The 22,758-nt window shown below is 38.3% G+C and overlaps 1 protein-coding gene across 1 annotated transcript in view; it reads left to right on the forward strand.

Annotated features, from left to right (window-relative positions):
* Positions 1-211: 211 nt before the first annotated feature.
* Positions 212-22,758, forward strand: part of FMR1NB (FMR1 neighbor) — a gene marked incomplete at its 5' end in the record, with an annotated part of 61,520 nt that continues 38,973 nt past the window's right edge. Inside the window, 4 exon segments of the mRNA XM_068532708.1 lie at positions 212-341; positions 3,874-4,014; positions 5,388-5,484; positions 16,648-16,796. Of these exon segments, the coding sequence (XP_068388809.1) occupies positions 212-341; positions 3,874-4,014; positions 5,388-5,484; positions 16,648-16,796 (517 nt within the window).

Raw genomic sequence — 22,758 nt, forward strand, 5'->3', positions numbered from 1 at the left:
TCTAATTAATTTATTTAAACTTAATACTCAATTTTTCAGTTTCACAGCAAAAACATATTCTGATTATTAATTGTACCTAAGCTGTTACGGGTTTTAAATGCAATGTCTGTTAGCTCTTAGACTTTCCATATTTAACTTAAGCACAGGTAATTACTTTTAAAGGGTCAAAGAAAGTGATAAATACGTTATATGTTGGGATTAATAATTTCACTTTTCTTAAGGGTTCTCGAATTCTGTGTCTCCAAGTGAATATATTCTGTGGAGCAATGAAAATGCTAATGGACAACCTCTGGAAGAAACTGCTGCCTGGGAAGCTCTGTTAAGTTTTTTCTTTCCAACAAGTAAGTTCCTGTTTTATTTTATTCCTCCCAATGTCCTTGTTTTGAAAACAGTAGTTAAATGCTTAGGAGGCAGTGTGGTCTATTGGCATTGGAGTGAGACAAACCTGAGTTTTAATCCTGACTCTGCCCTTTGGCTTAGGCAAGATAACCTCTGAACTTCAATGTCTTCATCTTTAAAATGAAAATATGTACCAGAAAGAATTGCGAAGATGAACTGAGACAGTATTTTAAGTCATTCCATAAATATTTGTTACTCTTTACAGAATACTTTTCCTTTACAAATCTCTAAACCTTTCAAAATGTACCTTAATGGCATTGCTTGAAATTTAGTCACTGATCCGGTATTGTGAAATCAATGTCTTCTGTGGCATTAATCAGGGTACTGTGTAGCTCTAATGTTATGGAATATACCAGATGTTTTCCCATCTGTTTTAATGATAAAAAGTTCAGGTTTCAAGTCACATCATCTCTGTCTTTTTGTGATTCTGTATATAATGTGTTTATCAAGCACGTGACGGCCCCTGAGATTAACCACAAATAAACACATTTCATTTTGTACAGCATGTGGTGCCCTTTCAAGGAGAAGGTTCAAATAAATTGACATATGTGAATTATAAAGATGAAGCTTTTATTAAAAATCATGCAGAATTTATTCTAATAAAATTTGATGTACATATATAAGCACAAAATTGTATCCATTGTTTAATTCCGACCCTACCACTGAATTCTTCTGATTTTGCATAAATCGCTTCATGTTTCTCTAAGAGGTTTCCAGTTCAAAACAAGCATTATGACATCTGCTACCAATGAGAATAGCAAAATAAACGAACTCCTTAAATAATTTATTTAAAAATACTGCCATGGTCAAATCGATTGGAGAAAGAGAAGTCTGATAAGGTGGTATGTTGTGAAGCTAAAAGAATAGTGAGCACTGGAGTTCGTCATAAACAACAAATGATGATTTAAGCTTTAGGGCTTGAGAAGATAGCAGATGTAAACTGTCCCATAGCTACCTATAATAAGTACATTATACAAACACTGAAGCCACCTTTAAAAATAGTCTAAATAAGATATCTGCATTTCTGAAATACTCCTCCAACCTGGTGCAGTACGTTGAGTCAAAATCAATTTATGAGATGACGTTTTTGCCCCAAAAAATCAGACTGTTCCATTTTAAGAGAAATATCACACCTAGGTTGGTTCAACTCTTTCAACAGTGATTAAATATTTATAAAATATTATATACTGTATTCTTGAAAAAGAATAACTACAAGTTCATAAAATGTGAAGTACTTTTAACCAATTTATTTCCTCCCCTATATAATTAAAAATGAATATTCTTCCCACTTAAGCACTAACAAAAAGACCGTCTTCTCATCATTAGACTGTTGTTAGTAATAGATTCATCTCTTGCAGATTAAAATGATAACCTTGAGACAGACTGGCAGGGAAGCTTGAGAGGTCGCACAATCCTTCTCCCTTTGGATAAAGTCATACGCTTAAACCTGATAGAAATTGTTCTACCCTTTTTATTCTTCAAAATTAGTAATTTGAGTCTAAAAGCTAATTTTAGTATCTGGCATAAAGTCCATCAGATGCGATTTAGGTATAAAATAACAGAAGCCCAGCATTAGAAGGGACCTTAGAGATCATCTAGTCCAGTCTCTTCTATGATTTAAAATCTCTTCTTGTATGATTTTCATTCCTGGAAAGTGGTCTTTGAACAATATCTATAGTGAGGAACTCAGCACACAGGAAGTCCATCCGATCTCTGACCAGGGCCTGACAATTGTCACCCTTCCCTGAGTGTGTGATGTCCAGGACTGAACATGGTATTCTAGATGCAGTCCATCCTGGGGAGGAGAGTCACTGTGGGCCTGGCAGAATTGAAGAACAGATTGCTTAGAGTATAACAACAAAGTAGGCTAAGCTCTCACATGTCTAAAATGTTTGGGAAATGAATATCCAGGCCAACTGGTAATGCATTAAATTTGTGACCTTGCGCAAGCTACTTTGATCCTTTATTTCTTCATTTTAAAAATGGAGGTTGTAAAACTAATTTTGAGAGTTTGTTGTGAAGATTGGAAATAATGTGCGTAAAGCAAGATACCTCGCCCAAACAGGTGACTAATGAATGGTAGCTGTTATTATTTTTACCTGAGCTTCAGGAATTGCCAATCTTTAAAGTAGAGGAATATAAAAAAATATACCAAGAGGTAATAATATACTTATAACCATTCTATTATTCTTTGCTGATGTTGAAGTGCTTCAGAGTGATCGTAAAACATCATTTATTACTTTTCTAAGTCTGTAGTTGTTGATAGTATTGGAGATTGAACTGAATCTATGCTGGCCTTAAGCCATACTGTAAAGGTTTTCTTTTCAAATAAAAATCTGATATCTGCCTTTTTAGTTGTCACTTGTTTTTCATATAAAGCAGGATGTTTAAAAAATCAGCTGTTTCAGCTTGTGAATCTTACAGATTCAGATATGCATGAATTTCTTACAGTTGCATGAATCTTGGTATTCATGCCATAAATCATTGCCTATTCAAAATTATAGAGTTGTAACTTAAGGCCAAAAGGAAGAATCTTAAAACATACTGCAGTGCCAATATGATTAAGTGTTCACAGAAAGTAGGTCAATGCCAATAGTATTACTTATTTTACTCTCTAGCAGTAAACTGTGTGAATTTTACTTACATTCAGTCTCATTGATGGATTCAGTGCATTTCTGTAGCTTAGTAAAATTGAGTGAGAGGGTATCTGTGGTATTCTTTTAACAAGGTGTTAGTTTTAAGGGCATTTGGCCTGTTCTAGTTATTTAGCCCTTTCTGTGTTATATTTGTATCACTACTCCTCAGCTTATGTTTATAGTCATTTTAAAAGTACCTTACCGGGCTTCCCTGGTGGCGCAGTGGTTAAGAATCTGCCTGCCAATGCAGGGGACACGGGTTTGAGCCCTGGTCCGGGAAGATCCCACATGCTGCGGAGCAACTAAGCCCGTGCGCCACAACTACTGCGCCTGCGCTCTAGAGCCCGTGAGCCACAACTACTGAAGCCCGCGTGCCTAGAGCCCGTGCTCCACAACAAGAGAAGCCACCACAATGAGAAGCCCGCGCACCGCAAGGAAGAGGAGCCCCCCCCCCGCCCCCGCTCACCACAACTAGAGAAAGCCCGTGTGCAGCAACGAAGACCCAACTCAGCCAAAAATAAAATAAATAAAATAAATAAATTTTAAAAAACCAAAAAAACAAAAACTACCTTACCAATGATCTGTTAACAGTTTATATTTTTCTGCAGTTTATCTAGAATTGGAAATGTGTGATGTTAAGTAACTTTGTGGTAACTTTTAGTTTAACTCTTATTTTTTCAGCATTTATTACTATTTGTATATGTCATTCAATCTTTTCTTTAAATGTACAAGCTTAAGTGTTTGTTTTTCTTTTCTTTTGTCTTGCAGTAATTATTTAATTAGGGAAAGTACTTAATAACCATGCTGAATTCTCTTTCTTGCATTTTGTTTCTAAAAGCATGCATTCCAAAGGAGAATCAGGTGGTAAAGCCTTGCAATCACCTGCAAGATCTTAGCAAAAGTCAATGTTTGGGATACAAATGCTGTTATTCGTCATCTAGGACCAGTAACTTCAACTGTTTTGCCCCGCTAAAAGACAGTAAGTTAATCCTTTTACATTTATTATATTCCTGTTTTTAAAAATTGAATAAACAGGTCACGATGGCATAAGTTTAAATTTGGGTCTCTCAGCTTAACATTGAAAGGAGGCTCCCAGCCCTAGAGCAATACCATCTGTAGAAAGTCCTGAGGTGGTCAGGCCTCTATTCATGAGCCGTTTCTGCTTAGTCCTTAGGTGTGACTGTGGCAGTTTGAAATTAGTTTCATCTTTTCTTTTGCTTTAGTCACTATCTTGTCCCATAGATTCCAGGCTTTATGAGATGTAACCCTCAATGCCTGGGAGAAGATACCAGTCAGGCATGCCTTAGCTTACTTTCTCTTCCCATCTTTTCTCCCTGAGTAGAATTCTTCTCATTTATCTTTTCTTCAGCATCTCAGTATGTAACAGTAACTTGAATGTTTCCTGTTAAGTCTGTTTGTCAGTTTCTCTCTTTGTTCTTTTGTTTTTGAATTAGGTTCTTCTCTTAAGATTTTTTTTCTTTACAATGTTTTGAACACTAGACCATCTGTTTTTGCTCCTTTATTTGGATAGTGGGGACATATTACCAGTTGGTCCCTTTATGGACATATTTGATATGATTAACTACCAACAAATGGTACAAAAAAGATGCATGCAAAACAGTGTCTTAGGTTAATATAGTCCCTATTCAATTTACAGGTCTTTGTTGAATATCTAGTATTAATAATGGAAACTGAAACCTGATCATGAACATAGTATTACAATTTTAACACTGTCACATGGTGTTTATAATTCATTCATCAGTTTAGTCTTTATATTATGTGTGAAGAGACATTTGGTTCTTGTAGAGGGAAAAATTGAACCGTGACTTACAATTCCCCAATCATATTAGAATGCGTTTCCAAATGAATATAAGAATAAAATATACTTATTCACCTGCAGATTCTTGATTTCTCATTTAATATAATGTTTTATAGTTTAGAAGTAAACATTTAAGAAACCATTCCTTTGTCAAGTTAAGTATTCATAGATGAATTCACTTCCTGAGTATTCTAGGATATATAACATATGGCCAAGGAAAAAACATGCTTGGGTCATAGGAAGAAATATATATAGTCTGAATCGTAATAATCTGTTAACAAAAACAGTAGGATCATTTGGTTAAGGCTTCCATTGGGGGGAACATACTTATAGTGTAACCTTTAGTTGTATTTCAAGAACATTTCATGAACTCCTGCTACTTATAGAGTACCAGTGATATTTACCTGTCATATAAGAATACCTCCTTATTTTACTTTATTAACTGATAGTTTTTTTATAAAGACTATGAAAGAGCTCAGATTTGCTTCTCTTGCTTAAGTCATAAAAATAACAGGATATAATTAAACCACCAGAGCCTACGCAGATGTTCCGGATGTTTGGGCTTGGTGTGATCAGCATGATCATCCTGGGATGTCTGCCCATTTATTGCTGCCTGTTTTGCCGGAGGAGGTAGGCAAACATAAACTTTTATTTGCTGATTGCTGAGTATACTTGAATATTTCTGTGTAGACACATTTATTCATAGCTCCAAAAGCACAGGGATTATGTTTGGGTCCCTTTTGTTTAAAAGAAGGTAGCTTGGGAAAAACCTAAAAGTTGAGTTAACCAAATATTTCTTCAATGCATGTTATTTTATTTTTCCATAAATTTAAGACATCCTCTTGCATAGTCTGTACATTCCCTCATCAAACAAAATCCCAATGGGAAGGAAAAATAAATCAGTGAGCTGAGGATATGTGGAGTGGACGTGGTTATTAACTGCAAATCAGAAGGATTCCCAGAAGTGTTAGTTTCCATCTAGTAGATGGTCATCTACCATTGGGTCTTAAAGCCTTGATCTTCCTTCAAGCCAATTTGTATCAGATTTCTTATTAGCATCTTGTACAAAATCTCAGTGGGCTGTTGGCATGATGCTTGTAAGTTTTTCTAAATAGCTCCCCACCTACTGGGACAGAGTGGGTGTGGAGATAGAGAGCAGGGCCAGGGCTAGGGTGGGGTGAGTGAGGCACTCACTCTCAGGTTTGTGCAAGTGCAGGGTCGGCACTAGCACAACCCTGAGAGCAAGTTCCTCCTTAAACATTTTGGTAAAGAAAAGGTGCCTGTTGAAGATTAAGCATCTTTGATGTTTTTATTCGAGTTAATAAGAAGGTGATATTTGAGTTACCAAGAAATTATTTAGATTTCACCGGAAGATTTAGACTGTACATGTTACCTTATTTTCCATAAAGATCATTAAGTCTTTTTTTTTCTTTTTTGTACCTTTTCCTTGAGTCTGATGAATTTGTCATACTCATCATTGTAGTTTCAGTTCATAGCAGAATGCCTCACATATAGTGGATGCTTAATATATTTTTGTTGAATAAATGAATAGTTGAATGAATAAAGAAATACAGTGGATGGAGTTGGCTAGCCTGGAAGGCAGTCATATAGTGATTTAAACTTTCTCATTGCTTTCATCACTTTCTCAGACCATTTTGAAGACACTATTGGGTCACAGCCTTTCAACTTTTCCAGTTTGCATGACTGTCAATTCTTTTCTCAGTTTTCACTTAGTTTCCTATAATGAGTGAGTTATCTCTATTCCTAGGCTTCTTTCTTTTCTTTCTTTTCACAGGTGAATGGGAATAGGAGTGGAATTTTTGACCCTTCTGTCTTCCCTCCAAAGCTTGATTTCATATAAAAATAACCCATGAATAAAAAAGAAATATTATTTGCTAGAAATAGGTAGCTTAGGATTATGCCATGCAATTTAGAGTGTCTGTTATAATAGGCCTGGTGTAATAATTTCGCTATGGTCCCTCTATTATGCCTCTGCCAAGGAGTTTTATGGGGATGCTAAGGTACACTGGAGTTTTCTCTAAAATGAGTTCCAGAGGATTATCCTTTGGTAAGAACATACTTTCTTCTTTTTACGTAATACAAAGTGCTTGAGAGACTTGAACAATGTGAATGGTATATATATAGAATGCCATAAATTTTGGTTTACTATGGTTTATTTATTTATTTACTTACTTACATACTTTACTATTTTGTGTAAGAGTGGTATGTACCTTCAGTCATCCTGAGCTGTTTGTTGCAACCTCAGAGCAGGTGTCAGTTTCAGCTTGCTGCTTAGCTGAATTTCCAGGAACAGTGGATGGTTGAGGGTGGATGGGGCACTGTCAGCTTTTCCTGGTAAGCTGATTTTAGAAGCAAGGAGAATAATTGTGTTAGAACAAAGATCCTATCCTTGATACCAAACAAGGAGTTTAAATGGAGGCCAAAGCCTGCTAAACCCTCCTTTTTGGGGGCAAGGTATCTCTTTAGAGCTATCCCCTTAACTCACTTTCTGTTCTCCATCTCAAAGAATAAAGAGCTAGATAAACTATTACAGTAGTAAATTACAGTAGGTAAAATAAATGATCCCATAAAAGGGAAATAGATGCAGCAGTAAAATCAATGTGTAGTGGTTTAGAAAAAGAAAAGAAAGAAGCCAAACACAGTTGTTTGTCTGAATCAGAGGGGCCCACAGCGAAATGCATATCTAGAGTAACATGATCTGGGCCTCGTTGTTGGAAGAACCTTTGAGGCATTGGAAGATACTCTTTTTAAAAAAAAAAAATTATTTATTTATTTATTATTTATTATTTATTTTTGGCTGCGTTGGGTCTTCGTTGCTGCGCACGGGCTTTCTCTCGTTGCAGTGAGCAGGGGCTACTCTGTCGCAGTGCACAAGCTTCTCACTGCAGTGGTTCTCTTGTTGCGCGGAGCACGGACTCTAGGCGTGCAGGCTTCAGTAGTTGCGGCACGCGGGCTCAGTAGTTGTGGTGCACGGGCTTAGTTGCTCCGCGGCATGTGGGATCTTCCCGGACCAGGGATCGAACCCGTGTCCCCTGCATTGTCAGGCGGATTCTTAACCACTGCGCCACCAGGGAAGTCCCTGGAAGATACTCTTAAGCTCCTCTTGCTGGATCCTTTCCTATACATTAAATATACATTCCTTCAGGAAAAAGCTGTTGTAGCTCTTCTATTTTGGCCTTCAGTCATAAGCCAAACAAATGATGTTTTGACATTCCTCAACTCCTATAGTTTGGACAGTGCCTTTTATTTACAGGTAACCTAAGGAGCTAACAACTGGCAAGAGTTGGAGGGATGAAAAATGAGAAATAATATGAGTAGAGGGGAGGAATGAAAGCAGTTTACCTAAAGAGGATAATCACTTTCCAGAGACAAATGCATTTTATTCTTTAATGCCTGATTTACACTTTCTACAGTTGACCATATTCAGTCACTGTTTGCTTGCGCTAGGTATTGTGGAGGATGCAGAAATGTCTAAGAGATAGGCTCTTTTTAGGAGTTTTAAGGAGCTTGAATCTACCTTAAAATAAATCCCAAGCATGACATATTAAGAACAATATAAGATGGAATATAATTAAGGACTAAAATGAGTGGCGGCAGTAACTTATAAAAGTTCTGAGGCATTGGGGATAAGGCTGAGTGGGAGAGGACAGAGTGGGCTCCATGGTGGAAGTGCTATTTGAGCTGAGTTTTTGAAGGTAGGACAAGATTTGGGTTAGGTGGGGATGGGGCCCTCCCACAGAATTCATTACATCCAGATGGAGTCTCCTTACTATAGATCCCTTAAATGCTTATCATTTCTAAGCAGGAGTGGCTGAACTTTGCCCCTTTAATAATCTGTAACTGAATCTGTAGTTTACTTCTACTTGGCTTGAATTCAAGTGTGGTATGAACCAGGTAAACAGAAAACTCAAGCCAGCTTGAACTGGTTCACATATACAAAAGGGAGCAGAGAGCATTAGTGAAAAGCTTTCTAAGAATTTGCTACTAATAGCCTTATTAAACTTGCATATAAGATGCATTTTGAAATTCATTATGTCCTCAAGGTTATGTAAGATCTATTTTTATTCTCATTAATAGGGATCAGAAGCCTCATTAGGTTTAAGTGTCACTGGTAGGCTTAAGACTTACATAGAGATGAAGGAACAAACAGGTGGACTGGGACAAAAGGAAGCAGGGGAGGAGGCTCTAGGGCGAGAGAGGAGAAGGGGGGTGACTGAATTTTTCCTGTTACAGTAATACAGTGCCAATAACAGTAGTTTCAAGTGCAAAATTCAGCTTCTAATCTTTATCTGTTTTTATATAAAGTTTAATCTGTATGTATATGCCAGTTAAACATCTGTGTATTATATAGTGATATGATACTTGAGTGTGTACATAGCTTTAGTAAGGTGGAAGATTCAAACATTGTAATACCATGCCTAGTAAAATCAGATGAAGTGTATTTTCAATGTTCTTTTTCTTCCTGTCATATTGAATTTGTAAGTTCGAATTAAGAAAAATTCAGAACTCAGTCTGAAAATGACAAGACTACGTTTTCTTTCAACTAATAAAAAAGCCACGTTTTTTTAAGATTGTAGATCATCTGATACACAGATGATGTAAATAGCACATCCCCCATACACTTTCAATGTTGCTGCTTGCCAGATGGCTGTTACTGAAAATTTCTACATTTAGACAAATCCTGCTGAGTGATTCTCTGTATTATAATGTGGTTTTCATTATGTAGATAATCTTAATACCACTTACTCTCATAGAATGGGAGGTAAAGAATTGGGAATAAATGTGTCAAAAATTGCCTAAAAATCATCACCCATTGAATTTTAAAAATAGGCATTTACATTTTCAAATCCCTATGTTTGTGTGTCTCATTATACTGTACAATATAATTAGTAATGTTATTTTGAAAAGGATTATGCAGTAATTAGCCAACTGCTGAAAGGTTTGAAGTTCCTAGGATTATATACATATGAATTCAAAGAAAGGAAATAAAGTCTATAAATTTTGAAAGTATGGCTGGACTGTAAGAACTTTGACAAAATATGATCAGATGAGAATGTGAGCAAACTGGAACCCTTCTCTAACATGAGTCACTATAGATTTGAAATTCACATAAAGCCAGTTCTTCTTGGACCCTGCTCAAGGTAATTTAGTTATTGAAATAATAAGAGAACCTCATTATATGCGGATTATATGTCTGAGGTATTCCTATTGCAGGGACTCCAAGGGCAGCATTTTAGAGAATTCTGGGATATTAGGTACTATTAAAAAGAAGAGTTTGTTGCCAAGTAACTAATAACCTCATTGCAAAATGCAGTGGCCTTTTCTCAGTTTCCATCCAACTTGACCTTTTTGTCACAAGTACACTGTTGACTGCTCCCTTTTTGAAACTTTCCTTCCTTGGATTTCATTGTTCTCCTTACCATTCTGATCCATCTCAATTTGCTTCTCTTTGTTTTCCCAACTGTGGTTGTCTCCCAAAGCCTTATTCTCATCTATCAGAGAATATTACAAGTATGTAGTAGAAAGAATATTTTAAAAGATCTGTGTTCTACTTCTGCCTTCACTACCAGTTTTATAGTGAGCTTAACTTTTTTTGGTATTGATTTTCTCATAAAGTTAGAGTAGAGAATTGAGTTAGAAAATTTCTGAAGTCCTTTCTGAACATAATGTTCTGGGCTTCTCTGGATAAATGACTCTTAAACATACATCCTGAAATCCTCACCTCTATCTGTTTTATATTTCCAACTGCCTTCATGAATTAGGTGTTCTGTTAGTGCAGAATGCACTTCCTGCAGCACTGCAAAACTGAACTTCTTTTTCTCCCAGATCATCTCCCCTTGACACCTGTTCATTTCTGTCAGTGATTTCTTTAGTCTCCCAGGCTAGAAACCTTGGAATCATCTGTGACTATTTACTTTCCTTTATCCTTAATATGTAATTCTATTCTTTTAGGCTCCCTGTCATTTTTTTGGTTTCCTTTGGGATGAGTCTGGGATTTACCTCTTCTCATATTTCATAGTCGCAGCTTAGTCCAGGCCTTTTATGTTGTCAACTGCTGTCCTAAGTAAGTGGTTTCAAGAGAGGAGCAAAAGGGGAGCAAAATATATTAGTCTTCCAGGGCTGCCATAACAAAATACCACAGTCCAGTTGGCTTAAACAATAAACATTTATTTTCTCACAGTTCTGCTGGCTAGAAGTCTATGATCAAGATGCCAGCTGATTTGGTTTCTGGTAAGGGCTCTCCTCCTGGCTTGCAGATGGCCACCTTCTCTGTGTGTGCTCACATGGCCTTTCCATGCTGCCTGTGAGAGGGGGTAGAGAGAGAAAGAGCAAGCTCTCTGGTTTTTACTAAAAAGAATTTTAAAATTAGTTTTTATAATGACATTAATTTTACTGATCAAGGCCCCACCCTTATGACCTCATTTAACCTTAATTACTCCCTAGAGGTACCATCTTCAATGCAACCATACTGGGAGCTAGGGCTTCAAGACGAATTTTAGGGACACAAACATTCAGTCCATAACACAAGACTAGCTAGCATCCAAATGCAAAGGCAGAATTGGGAACTGAGGAGAGCATTGAGATGATATGTCCAATACAAAGAATTTATACAAGAGACACAATAACTGGGATGGGGCTGCAGGTGGCTTTTGGAAGATGGCTAGGCTTTAGGTCCTGGAGAAGTTTCCTGGCACTTCAATAGGAGTGTGTGGCTGTGCCGTTAGGAAGGAGGGAGTGAGTAAGGATGCTTGCCAAGCTAATTTGGACATATACGTGGACCCCTAGTCTACTCTCCTTCTAATCCATCCTGTTATATCCTGCCAGGCTTACCTTCCTAAAATAGCATTATTTCATTTCATTATATCATTCAAGAACTTCTAGTGCATTCAAGAATATCTGGATTCCAGGCCTTCTGTTAGGTGCTGTGAAGGGCAAAGTGGTGAATCAGATCATGCTCTGTGCTTTCAAGGGACACATAGTCTAATAAAGGGTATATACAAGTATCCAAGATAGAAAGTCACACTCAAAAGGTACAGATAAAAACAATGAGCATGTTTGACCTTTTCCAGTTTATGTGAAGTTTTCACATACATTGTCTTGTGTGACCTTCAAGACAGAGAGGTGCAGGGAGGTTTGGCTTCTTGCTCAAGATTACGTAGTGATAGAGCAAGGATTCCAATCTGTCTTCCGACTTCTCGCTCTTTTTACTATAGGAAATAGGAATAAAATTAGATAAAAACATCAGCATCTTGTTGCTTCAAGTCCACTCAAAGGGCTGTGGCTTTCATCTATATTGGACTCATTCTGTAACTCCAGTAATATTTCTTATAATACTCCATGTATCTTTTGCTCCAGCCAGGGAACTCTCTTTACTTTTCTTGGCATACCCCAGGCTTTAGTCTTGCCTCTGTTCTTTTGCCCATGTTCTTCCTAGATCTTAGGATTGTTCTTCTTCATCCTCTTCACTTGTTTGAATTCTTTCTTACCTTCAGATTGCAGCTGCCCCAACTCTTCCATGAAGTGTCCTGCAACTGCTCCAGATTCCAGTGTTTTGTCTTGTCTTAAAACCTCTTTCTGTGCTGGTATTCTTATCCACATAATCTAACATGTAATTATCCTTTGTTTCCTATTGTTTGTTTTCTTTTTCTAGCTGAATTGTAACCTCTGTGAGGACACTGGGGCCAAGCTTCATACTTCTTTGAGTCTAGAACTGGGGATACCCAAATGGGGTTTCTGCACAGGTATCATCATCATCCCTTTGGAACATGTAAGAAACGCATGTTCTCAGGCCCCGCCCCAGACCTACTGAATCAGAAACTCTGGGTTTAAAGTCCAGCAATTTGTGTTTTAACAAGCCCAACAAGTGATTCTCATGTACACTCCAGTTTGAGAACCACTGATCTCTAGACCATGTGGTAAGCAAATCAGTAAATAATTATTGGAATAATCTAGTTAGTCATTTCTGTGGATTTTATGACTATTTTGTGATATTGCAAATGATAAGTTAAGCTTATAAGCTTTCCTAGCTATAAAAGTGATGTTATGTTCTTTAACTATCTTAAATAATTTGTATTTATATTAATGAATTATAGTTTATTAAGAAACATGGAAAAAATCAACCCACTAGATCAGTGTTTCTCAAACTGTGGACTGTAGATGGCTTCTATGGAAGTAACCTTAGGAATATTTAATAATACACATTGCTGGGCTTTACCCAAGAGATTCCGATTTTGTAAGTCTGAGGTTTGGTCCTGAAATTTATATTTTTAAAGCACCCCAAATGAATCCGGTACACAGCCCATTTGGAATTGCACTAGATTCTCCAGTTCAACCGTTTATTCATTCATTCTTTCTGCATATCTTTATTGAGCTCCTACTTGGTTTAGGCACTTGCTAGGTGTTGTGTTCTCCATCTGATCATCTTCCTGGATAGCCTCGCTGTCCATGTTATGAGCCATCTAAGCCCATAGCCTTAGACTTCCCTGATGTACTCAATTCTGAGGACTCTTGCCTGCACTCTGCACTGGCCACCCATTTTTGTGCCCATATCCTGAACCTTGTCATTCATCAAAAATTGAACCTATGAGTCTCTGAAATCTTAAACTTCAAAATCCTACTCTTTGACCATGGAGCAGGGGAGTGCCTTGTTTTCTAGGTTTTTCCTTTCTTCACTTTTGCTACCCCTGTTTTCATTGAGACCTTCAGACTCTTTAACGCTCTCTTTTCCCCTGGTCTTCTACCTTTTTGACGTCATCTGATTTCTTTATATACCCTGGATCCTATTGCCTGTTAACATTAATACAGTCTTTCCAGCTCCTTTGCTTCATTGAAATTGAATCCACACCACTTCTCTGCTTCTACATCTAGGCTTCTGGGAATTCCTAGAGGAAAAAAAAAGCCTCACAACTGTATAGATATGTATCACTAGAAATTCCCAGTGGGCCTACTTAGTGTTTCCAGCCACACTATTCTACTTGATGCTTACAAACAACTTGCTGCCTTGCCACTCTGAGCTTTTCACACAGTGTACCTACCCACTGATAGAAATGCTCTCATATATCTCCCCATCTCCACTCTTCTTTATCTGGCTCACTCCACCCAGAATGCAGGCCTCATATTAGATGTCACCTCCTCTAGGAAGCTTACCCCAAACCTACTGCCCAGATCGGGTCAGGCTTCTTCCTGTTTGTCTTCTACCAACCTCTGCTTACCTCTACTTGGATTATCTCAATGTGACGTAATTATCAGCCTATATATCTGCCTTCCCTTCTAGGTTTTAAGCTCCTTTGAGGGCAGGTCCCATGTCTTACTCATCTTTACGTCTCGCTATTTAGAATAGCGTTAATTTCATAAATGAGCAGATGTGTCAGTGAGTGAATGAGTATTGGATAAGTTGATCTGTATATTTCAAGTGTGAGTATGCTGGTGACAATATATGACATTTTATATGAAAAGAAGAAAATCACGTCTAGGACACTGAACAAATAATCTCACCCTTACTTTCCCCCTTGAGCATTCTCATTAGATATTGGGTAGAAAATGTAACTTTGGATCTCAGTAATGTTAGAAGGTTGAACCTAATATTAAGTCCTCTGCAACCTAAACCAGTGCAGTGAGTTTTAAAATAATAAGGCTGTGTTGCATTTTTCTTTGTTAATTAAGGGGAAATGTACATTAAATTTAAACTAAAACCTGTGGGTAAAGAAAACATAGTCATTTTAATTATGTGAAGTAAGATATATTGAAGTCACAGCATTGGAAAAAAGTATAAGTCCCTAATTTCTTATCTAAACTTCTGAAATTCAAGAAGTTCTGCAAACCTAAAACTTTTTTCCTAACTCATTTGGCAGCAAAACCTGATCTGACCTGACCTGAGACACTTTCTAGTCATTATCTAATGCTTAGGGTGAATATTCATATATTTTGTTGTAGAAATATTACTGTTTGATCATGACATGCTGCCCCAGACCCCATGAGAGTGTCATGTAATATGCAGTACATCATGTCATATTACCTTTCTAAAATCCAAAATCTTCTGCATTCTGAAACACATGCAGCCCCAGGGGACTGAGAACTATGCAGTTGTTTCAGGTTTGGTTTGGTTTTGGTTTTGAGACTGCACTTAACAGCACTGCAATGTGAATAGACCATAGGTAAATCATATAAATGTATTGTTGGCCTTCACCCACTGTTTCATTTATGCCTGGAGACTTTTTATGATCAATTGAGAAAAAGGTGTTTATTTGCTCTATATCTGCCTTAGCTAATGGAGCTCAGTGACAACCCAGTAATGTCGTTTTAGGGGAGAAAAGTGAGTATTACCTTCAGAGTCATCATGTCAAAGTCAGGAGTTTCGATCTTTGGGCCCCACATGCACAGAACCCGCTGCTCTGTATAGCTAAGTAGCACTGTCAGGGCCAGGTATCCTCTTCTGTACGCTATCTAGCATTGAGCTGAGGATAGGAATATGTATCTGTCATTACCTCTTCATAATCTTATATGCAAATCTTTCTCTCTTTCTTTCTCTTTTGGGTTTCCATCCTTACCTCTGCTTTGGGCATTCCTGTTTCTTTTCCTTGGATTGGTTTTAGGTATTTAGAAAGGGAAAGCTCTGTAAACATAAATATCAACTAACATTTCCTGAGTCCTCACTGGGTTACCAGGCTCTGTGGGATATATGAAGTTACAAGGTAAAGAGCTCTAGCCTGAAGTTATTTCCAAGCTCTGAGGGGAAAAATAAGACAACAATAGACAAAATAGACTACAATAGCGTAGTGGGTAAGAGATTGTGCTTTAGATGTAAGCAGGTCTGGATTTGAATCCTGCCTCCAGTACTGAGTAGTCTGGTGACCTTGGGCAAATTACCTTCCTTCTCAGTGCCTCAATTTCCCTGTATGAAAAATGGAAATCATAGAAATAGGACCTGCCTCATTAACTAAATAAGATCATGCACATGAAGTACTTATACACAGGCCTTGGCATGCAGGAATTCTATCATACCTGCCGTTATTAGTCATTATTTGCTAATGCTGCAGTGTTGTCTAATAGAAAACGTCTGTACTTGAGTCAGACAGACATAGGTTCAAATACTAGTAACACCTCCATTTACTAGCTATGTATGACCTTGGATGAGTTATCTTACCTCTTTAAGCCCCAGTTTAATCATTTGCACCTTATAGGGCTGTCGTATAGAGGATTAAATAAGATAAAATATGTAAAGCACCTGGCCAAGTTCTTGGCCTGTGAGAGGCTCTCAAGTACCCACCTCCATCCACTGTCCACACAAATGCAAGGAAGAACAGGATTGAATACCCAATGATAGCAATAATGAGTGTGAGTGCGAAATTGTAAAACTGTAGATGATCATGTAATGTGAACTATTACTATTTAGTTTTGAAGTTCATAAGAGAGAGGGATCCCTATAGGCTAAGAGTGAAAGAGAAGGCTATCTAGACAAATAATATATAAGCTGGATCTTGAAGGGTCGGTAACATTGATGTCAGCAGAGGGAAGTAGGACGGCATTCCTGTTGCAGAGGATCCAATGATCAAAATAATGCTATATAGAATAATAATTATGGTTACAATGATAAATGTGATTGAGCCAAGTGTAATACTTTCTATCAGAGTTATTAAATCTGGAATTAAAACAATTAGGTGGGAATGTGTAAAGAGTTATGTGAGCAAATAGCCTTTTCCTTATAACCCACCATTGTTATTGTTCTGTCACTGTTGAGAAGTAAGGTTTCACTTTGAACTTTTAATATTGCAGCACATGGGCCAATCCTTTACGAAGGAAAGTCAACATAATTTTAAAGGGTTTGAAGAACCGAAGAAGGAAACTAAAGAGGAATGCTGAAACGTTAGGGAAAGCAACGGATGAGGAAGGATTAGGTGATGAAAAGGAGCAGGAGACCAAAGGTAATGACAATAGGATATAAAGTTGAAGTATTTAATATTTGATTCTTGTTATCATCATCTTGGTTCAATTGATGCCTATTTTTTTTTATCCCACAAATGTTTGGACCACAGGAGTATCAGCTTCTGAAACAAATATTATCACTAGGGATACTTGGATGGGAGGAAGGTGGACAAGAAATGTGCTAGGTTGTTTGGGTGCCGTATTATTTGGTATACATAGTTCAGCCCTTCAGGGAAACAAAGAAATGGAATCTGCCTGCCCTGACTCTGAAGCTCCATGATAGACACCCTTGCTAAATAATAATGACCATGGTCCTCCATGTGTGTTGACCACATGGCATATCCGGGGGAAGGAGCATAGCCTCAGGAGTCTGACAAACCTGAGATCAAATCCTGGATCCTAGGTGTACTTTCAGCTACCTGCTCCCCAAACGTACACAATCCAGTATTAGAAGAGGTTCAGAGAGGGGATCCCAGAATCACACACCAGGGGACTACCTGGGCCTCATTTCACTTGCACAGACTTACAGATCCCCTAGCCTTGGCCTGGGTCTCCTCCTCCCAAAGTAATTACCAAGGGCCCAGTAAGAATAAAATGGTTTGTGAGAAAAGAAGTCTACTTCAAGGAATAGGGTACTAGATTGGGAGTCAGGAGACTCAGGCCATTAAGTAGTGGCATTTCCATGGGCAAGTAACTTAGCCTTGATACCATCAGCTGAGAGTGTGTGTGTGTGTATGTGTGTGTGTGTGTGTGTGTGTGTGTGTGTGTGTGTGTGTGTAGCTTAAGCATATGTGAAAATGCTTTGAAAATTGCAGTACATTACTCAAATTTAAGGTGTTGATTTCTAGCCTCAGTTATGGAGAAGGAGAGGAGTGGAATAACAGACCATTAAACCGAGCGTCAGGAGACTCTGGCTTTAGTCCCAGTTCTCCTGTTATTTACGGTGGGAGTTTGGGCAAGTCCCTTAACTTTCCTGGGCTCAGTTCATGAAGCTGCAAAATGGAGATTTGGACTAGATGAATAGGAAAAGTGACTTATCTCAGAGGAAACAAAAGAAAATCCTTATACAAGGTATTATATATGTGTATGTAATTGACATATTATTTATATAAGGTAATACGTAAGTATATATAATAATAATACATGTATATTATTACACATACCTATGTATTACTTTGTATAACTTTAATGCAGTACACGCATGCACATATATTGGGGGTTGGCCAAAAAGTGCCTTCGGTTTTTAAGTAAAAGACACATTTTTCATTTTCACCAAGAACTGTATTGAACAACGTATTCACCCTTTTGTTCCACTACCTTCTGCCATTTTTCAGGCAACTTCATAATTCCATCTTCCCAAAACTTTTTATCTTTTTGAGCAAAGAAAAGTTATTTTTATTTTAAGGAAAAAAAGTTTCCACTAAGAAATAATAAACCAGTAAGTTTATGGAAAAGTTAACATAACAGTAGCACCCTGTCCCTACCCTGGTGACAACTTCAGGTGTGTTACACAGCTTAAAACATCCTGAACATGCTTCTTTTTTAACCTAAAACCTCTGAGTGATCTTCAGAAAAGGTCTCAGAATAGCTGCTTTTCTTGTTTTTTTGGTAGGTATAGCTATGTGGACTTGTAAACTTATGCAGCTTTATCTATAATATGAGAGCATGAATCTGTGGACTACTTCCTAAAATTAGGACTCTTTCCTTCCGCCTTTTAAAACACATTCCAGCACTCCTAAAGAGCTGGGAGGATTAGCTCAGTGTACCCCTCTACGAGTATCTCCCCCACCAGTGTATTTTCAAGACTCCTCTTTTCTTGGACAGTTGTACCCCCCAACCCGCCCCGCCCAAGTATAACCTGACACTCAAAATTCTGCTACTCGGCTACTCTCATTCTGACAGTTGGAGTGTCACTGTAGCACTCTATTAGCTCCTGAAGCTCATAGGTCACTAGGTGCCTTTTACAGTCCTCCATAGAATTGAAATTTTTTCCATTAAGAGAATTTTGTAAAGACCGAAATGAATGGAAATCCAAAGGTGCAATGTCTGGTGAATATGGTGGATAAATCAGAACTTCCCAGCCAAGCTGTAACAGTTTTTGCCTCGTCATCAAAGAAACATGCGGTCTTGGCGTTATCCTGATGGAAGATTATGCGTTTTCTGTTGACTAATTCCAGACCCTTTTTGTCAAGTGCTGCTTTCAGTTGGTCTAATTGGGAGCAGTACTTGTTGGAATTAATCGTTTGGTTTTCCGGAAGGAGCTCATAATAGAGGACTCCCTTCCAATCCCACCATATACACAACATCACCTTCTTTGGATGAAGACCGGCCTTTGGTGTGGTTGGTGTTTGTTCATTTCACTTGCACCACGATCTCCTCCGTTCCACATTATTGTGCAGTATCCACATTTCATCACCTGTCACAACTTGTTTTAAAAACTGGAACGTTTTTGTTATGTTTAAGTAGAGAATCACATGTGGAAATACGGTCAAGAAGGTTTTTTTCCGCTTAACTTATGTGGAACCCAAGCATCAAAGCGATTCACATAACCAAGCTGCTACAAATGATTTTCAACACTTGATTTGGATATGTTGAGTATGTCGGCTATCTCCCACGTGGTATAATGTTGATTGTTCTCAATTAATGTCTCGATTTGATCGCTATCAACTTCAACTGGTCTACCCTACCGTGGAGCATCGTCCAGCGAGAAATCTCCAGCACGAAACTTCGCAGACCACTTTTGACACGTTCCATCAGTCACAGTACCTTCTCCATACACTGCACAAATCTTTTTTTTTTTTTTGCGTTTCAGTTGCTTTTTTACCTTTCTTGAAATAATAAAGCATAATATGCAGGAAATGTTGCTTTTTTTCCTTCCATCTTCAGTATTAAAATGGCTACACAAAAATTCATCAGTTTTGATAAGTTTTTTTAAAATGCGTGCTGATATGACAGCTGTCACAATCTAACAAAATGGTTTCGAATGAAGTTCAACACAACTAAGCGCTACTAGAGCCATCTTATGGAAAAAAACGAACGAAACTTTTGGCCAACCCAATATATGCACACACATGCGTGTATGCACACATATGACATTATAACTAGACTAACGAAACTTGATTTCTGTGGGTCATTCTCTGAGGCATGGAAGTTAACTTTGTTATTCAGAAAATGTCATTGTAATGGTATTTGCTATAGTGTATTTTGTCTGTATGCCTCACTGTAATAAGATGATACATTGGCAAACTGAAAATAACTAAGTTGATCATAGCATTCAGTATATAGAATTTGAGAACTTTGTCGCAGTCAGTTCCTTCTGTAACAAAGTGTGATGTGTGTATACTAGTTTTCAAGTTGTTTAACTCTACTTTACTTTTCTCCTGTAGCATTATTTTCCCATTGAGAAGGACACGTCTTTCAGAGCAGAAGAGACTGTCCTAGTCATCCAAACCTGATGGAGTGTTTTAGAAGGATAAAAATTAGTTCTTATTTTTGTTGTGTTTATTTCTAAATACAAAATAAAGATTAATTCAGTTTTTATGCATCAAACCAGAATCCGAATTCTTATTGAAAATAGCTTACAGGGGAGATTAACCAAGATGGCGGAGTAGAAGGATGTGCTCTCACTCCCTCTTGCGAGAACACCAGAATCACAACTAGCTGCTGGACAGTCATCGACAGGAAGACACTGGAACTCACCAAAAAAGATACCCCACATCCAAAGACAAAGGAGAAGCCACAGTGAGACAGTAGGAGGGGCGCAATCAGAGTAAAATCAAAGCCCATAACTGGTGGGTGGGTGACTCACAGACTGGCGAACACTTATACCACAGAAGTCCACCCACTGGAGTGAAGGTTCTGAGCCCCACGTCAGGCTTCCCAACCTGGGGGTCCGGCAACGGGAAGAGGAATTCATAGAGAATCAGACTTTGAAGCCAAGTGGGAATTGATTGCAGGACTTCGACAGGACTGTGGGAAACAGAGACCCCACTCTTGGAGGGTGCACACAAAATAGTGTGCGCATCGGGACCCAGGGGAAGGAGCAGTGACCCCGGGGGAGACTGAACCAGACCTACCTGCTAGTGTTGGAAGGTCTCCTGCAGAGGCGGGGGGTGGCTCTGTTTCACCGTGGGGACAAGGACACTGGCAGCAGAAGTTCTGGGAAGTACTCCTGGGCGTGAGCCCTCCCAGAGTCTGTCATTAGCCCCACCAAAGAGCCCAGGTAGGCTCCAGTGTTGGGTTGCCTCAGGCAAAACAACCAACAGGGAGGGAACCCAGCCCCACCCATCAACAGTCAAATGGATTAAAGTCTTACTGAGCTCTGACCACCACAGCAACAGTCAGCTCTACCCACCACCAGAGCCTCCCATCAAGTCTCTTAGTAGCCTCAACCACCAGAGGGCAGACAGCAGAAGAAAGCAAAACGACAATCCTGCAGCCTGTGGAACAAAAACCACATTCACAGAAACATAGGCAAGATGAAAAGGCAGAGGGCTATAGACTAGATGAAGGAACAAGATAAAACCCCAGAAAAACAACTAAATGAAGTGGAGATAGGCAACCTTCCAGAAAAAGAATTCAGAATAATGATAGTGAAGATGATCCAGGACCTCAGAATAAGAATGGAGGCAAAGATCGAGAAGGTGCAAGAAATGATTAACAAAGACCTAGAAGAATTAAAGAACAAACAAACAGAGATGACCAATACAATAACTGAAATGAAAACTACACTAGAAGGAATCCATAGCAGAATAACTGAGGCAGAAGAACGGATAAGTGACCTGGAAGACAGAATGGTGGAATTCACTGCTGCGGAACAGACTAAAGAAAAAAGAATGAAAAGAAATGAAGACAGCCTAAGAGACCTCTGGGACAACATTAAACGCAACAACATTCGCATTATAGGGGTCCCAGAAGGAGAAGAGAGAGAGAAAGGACCAGAGGAAATATTTGAAGAGATTATAGTCGAAAACTTCCCTAACATGGGAAAGGAAATAGCCACCCAAGTCCAGGAAGCGCAGAGAGTCCCATACAGGATAAACCCAAGGAGAAACAGGCAGAGACACATAGTAATCAAAGTGGCAAAAATTAAAGACAAAGAAAAATTATTGAAAGCAGCAAGGGAAAAACAACAAATAACATACAAGGGAACTCCCGTAAGGTTAACAGCTGATTTCTCAGCAGAAACTCTGCAAGCCAGAAGGGAGTGGCATGATATACTTAAAGTGATGAAAGGGAAGAACCTACAACCAAGATTACTCTACCCAGCAAGGATCTCATTTAGATTTGATGGAGAAATCAAAAGCTTTACAGACAAGCAAAAGCTAAGAGAATTCAGCACCACCAAACCAGTTCTACAACAAATGCTAAAGGAACTTCTCTAAGTGGGAAACACAAGAGAAGAAAAGGACCTACAAAAACAAACCCAAAACAATTAAGAGTATGGTCATAGGAACATACATATCGATAATTACCTTAAACGTGAATGGATTAAATGCTCCAACCAAAAGACACAGGCTTGCTGAATGGATACAAAAACAAGACCCATATATATGCTGTCTACAAGAGACCGACTTCAGACCTAGGGACACATACAGACTGAAAGTGAGGGGATGGAAAAAGATATTCCATGCAAATGGAAATCAAAAGAAAGCTGGAGTAGCTATACTCATATCAGATAAAATAGACTTTAAAATAAAGAATGTTACAAGAGACAAGGAAGGACACTACATAAGGATCAAGGGATCAATCCAAGAAGAAGATATAACAATTATAAATATATATGCACCCAACATAGGAGCACCTCAATACATAAGGCAACTGCTAACAGCTGTAAAAGAGGAAATCGACAGTAACACAGTCATAGTGGGGGACTTTAACACCTCACTTACACCAATGGACAGATCATCCAAAATGAAAATAAATAAGGAAACAGAAGCTTTAAATGACACAATAGACCAG

Source organism: Eschrichtius robustus, chromosome X (assembly GCF_028021215.1).
Source record: "Eschrichtius robustus isolate mEscRob2 chromosome X, mEscRob2.pri, whole genome shotgun sequence".
Classification (NCBI taxonomy): Eukaryota; Metazoa; Chordata; class Mammalia; order Artiodactyla; family Eschrichtiidae; genus Eschrichtius; species Eschrichtius robustus.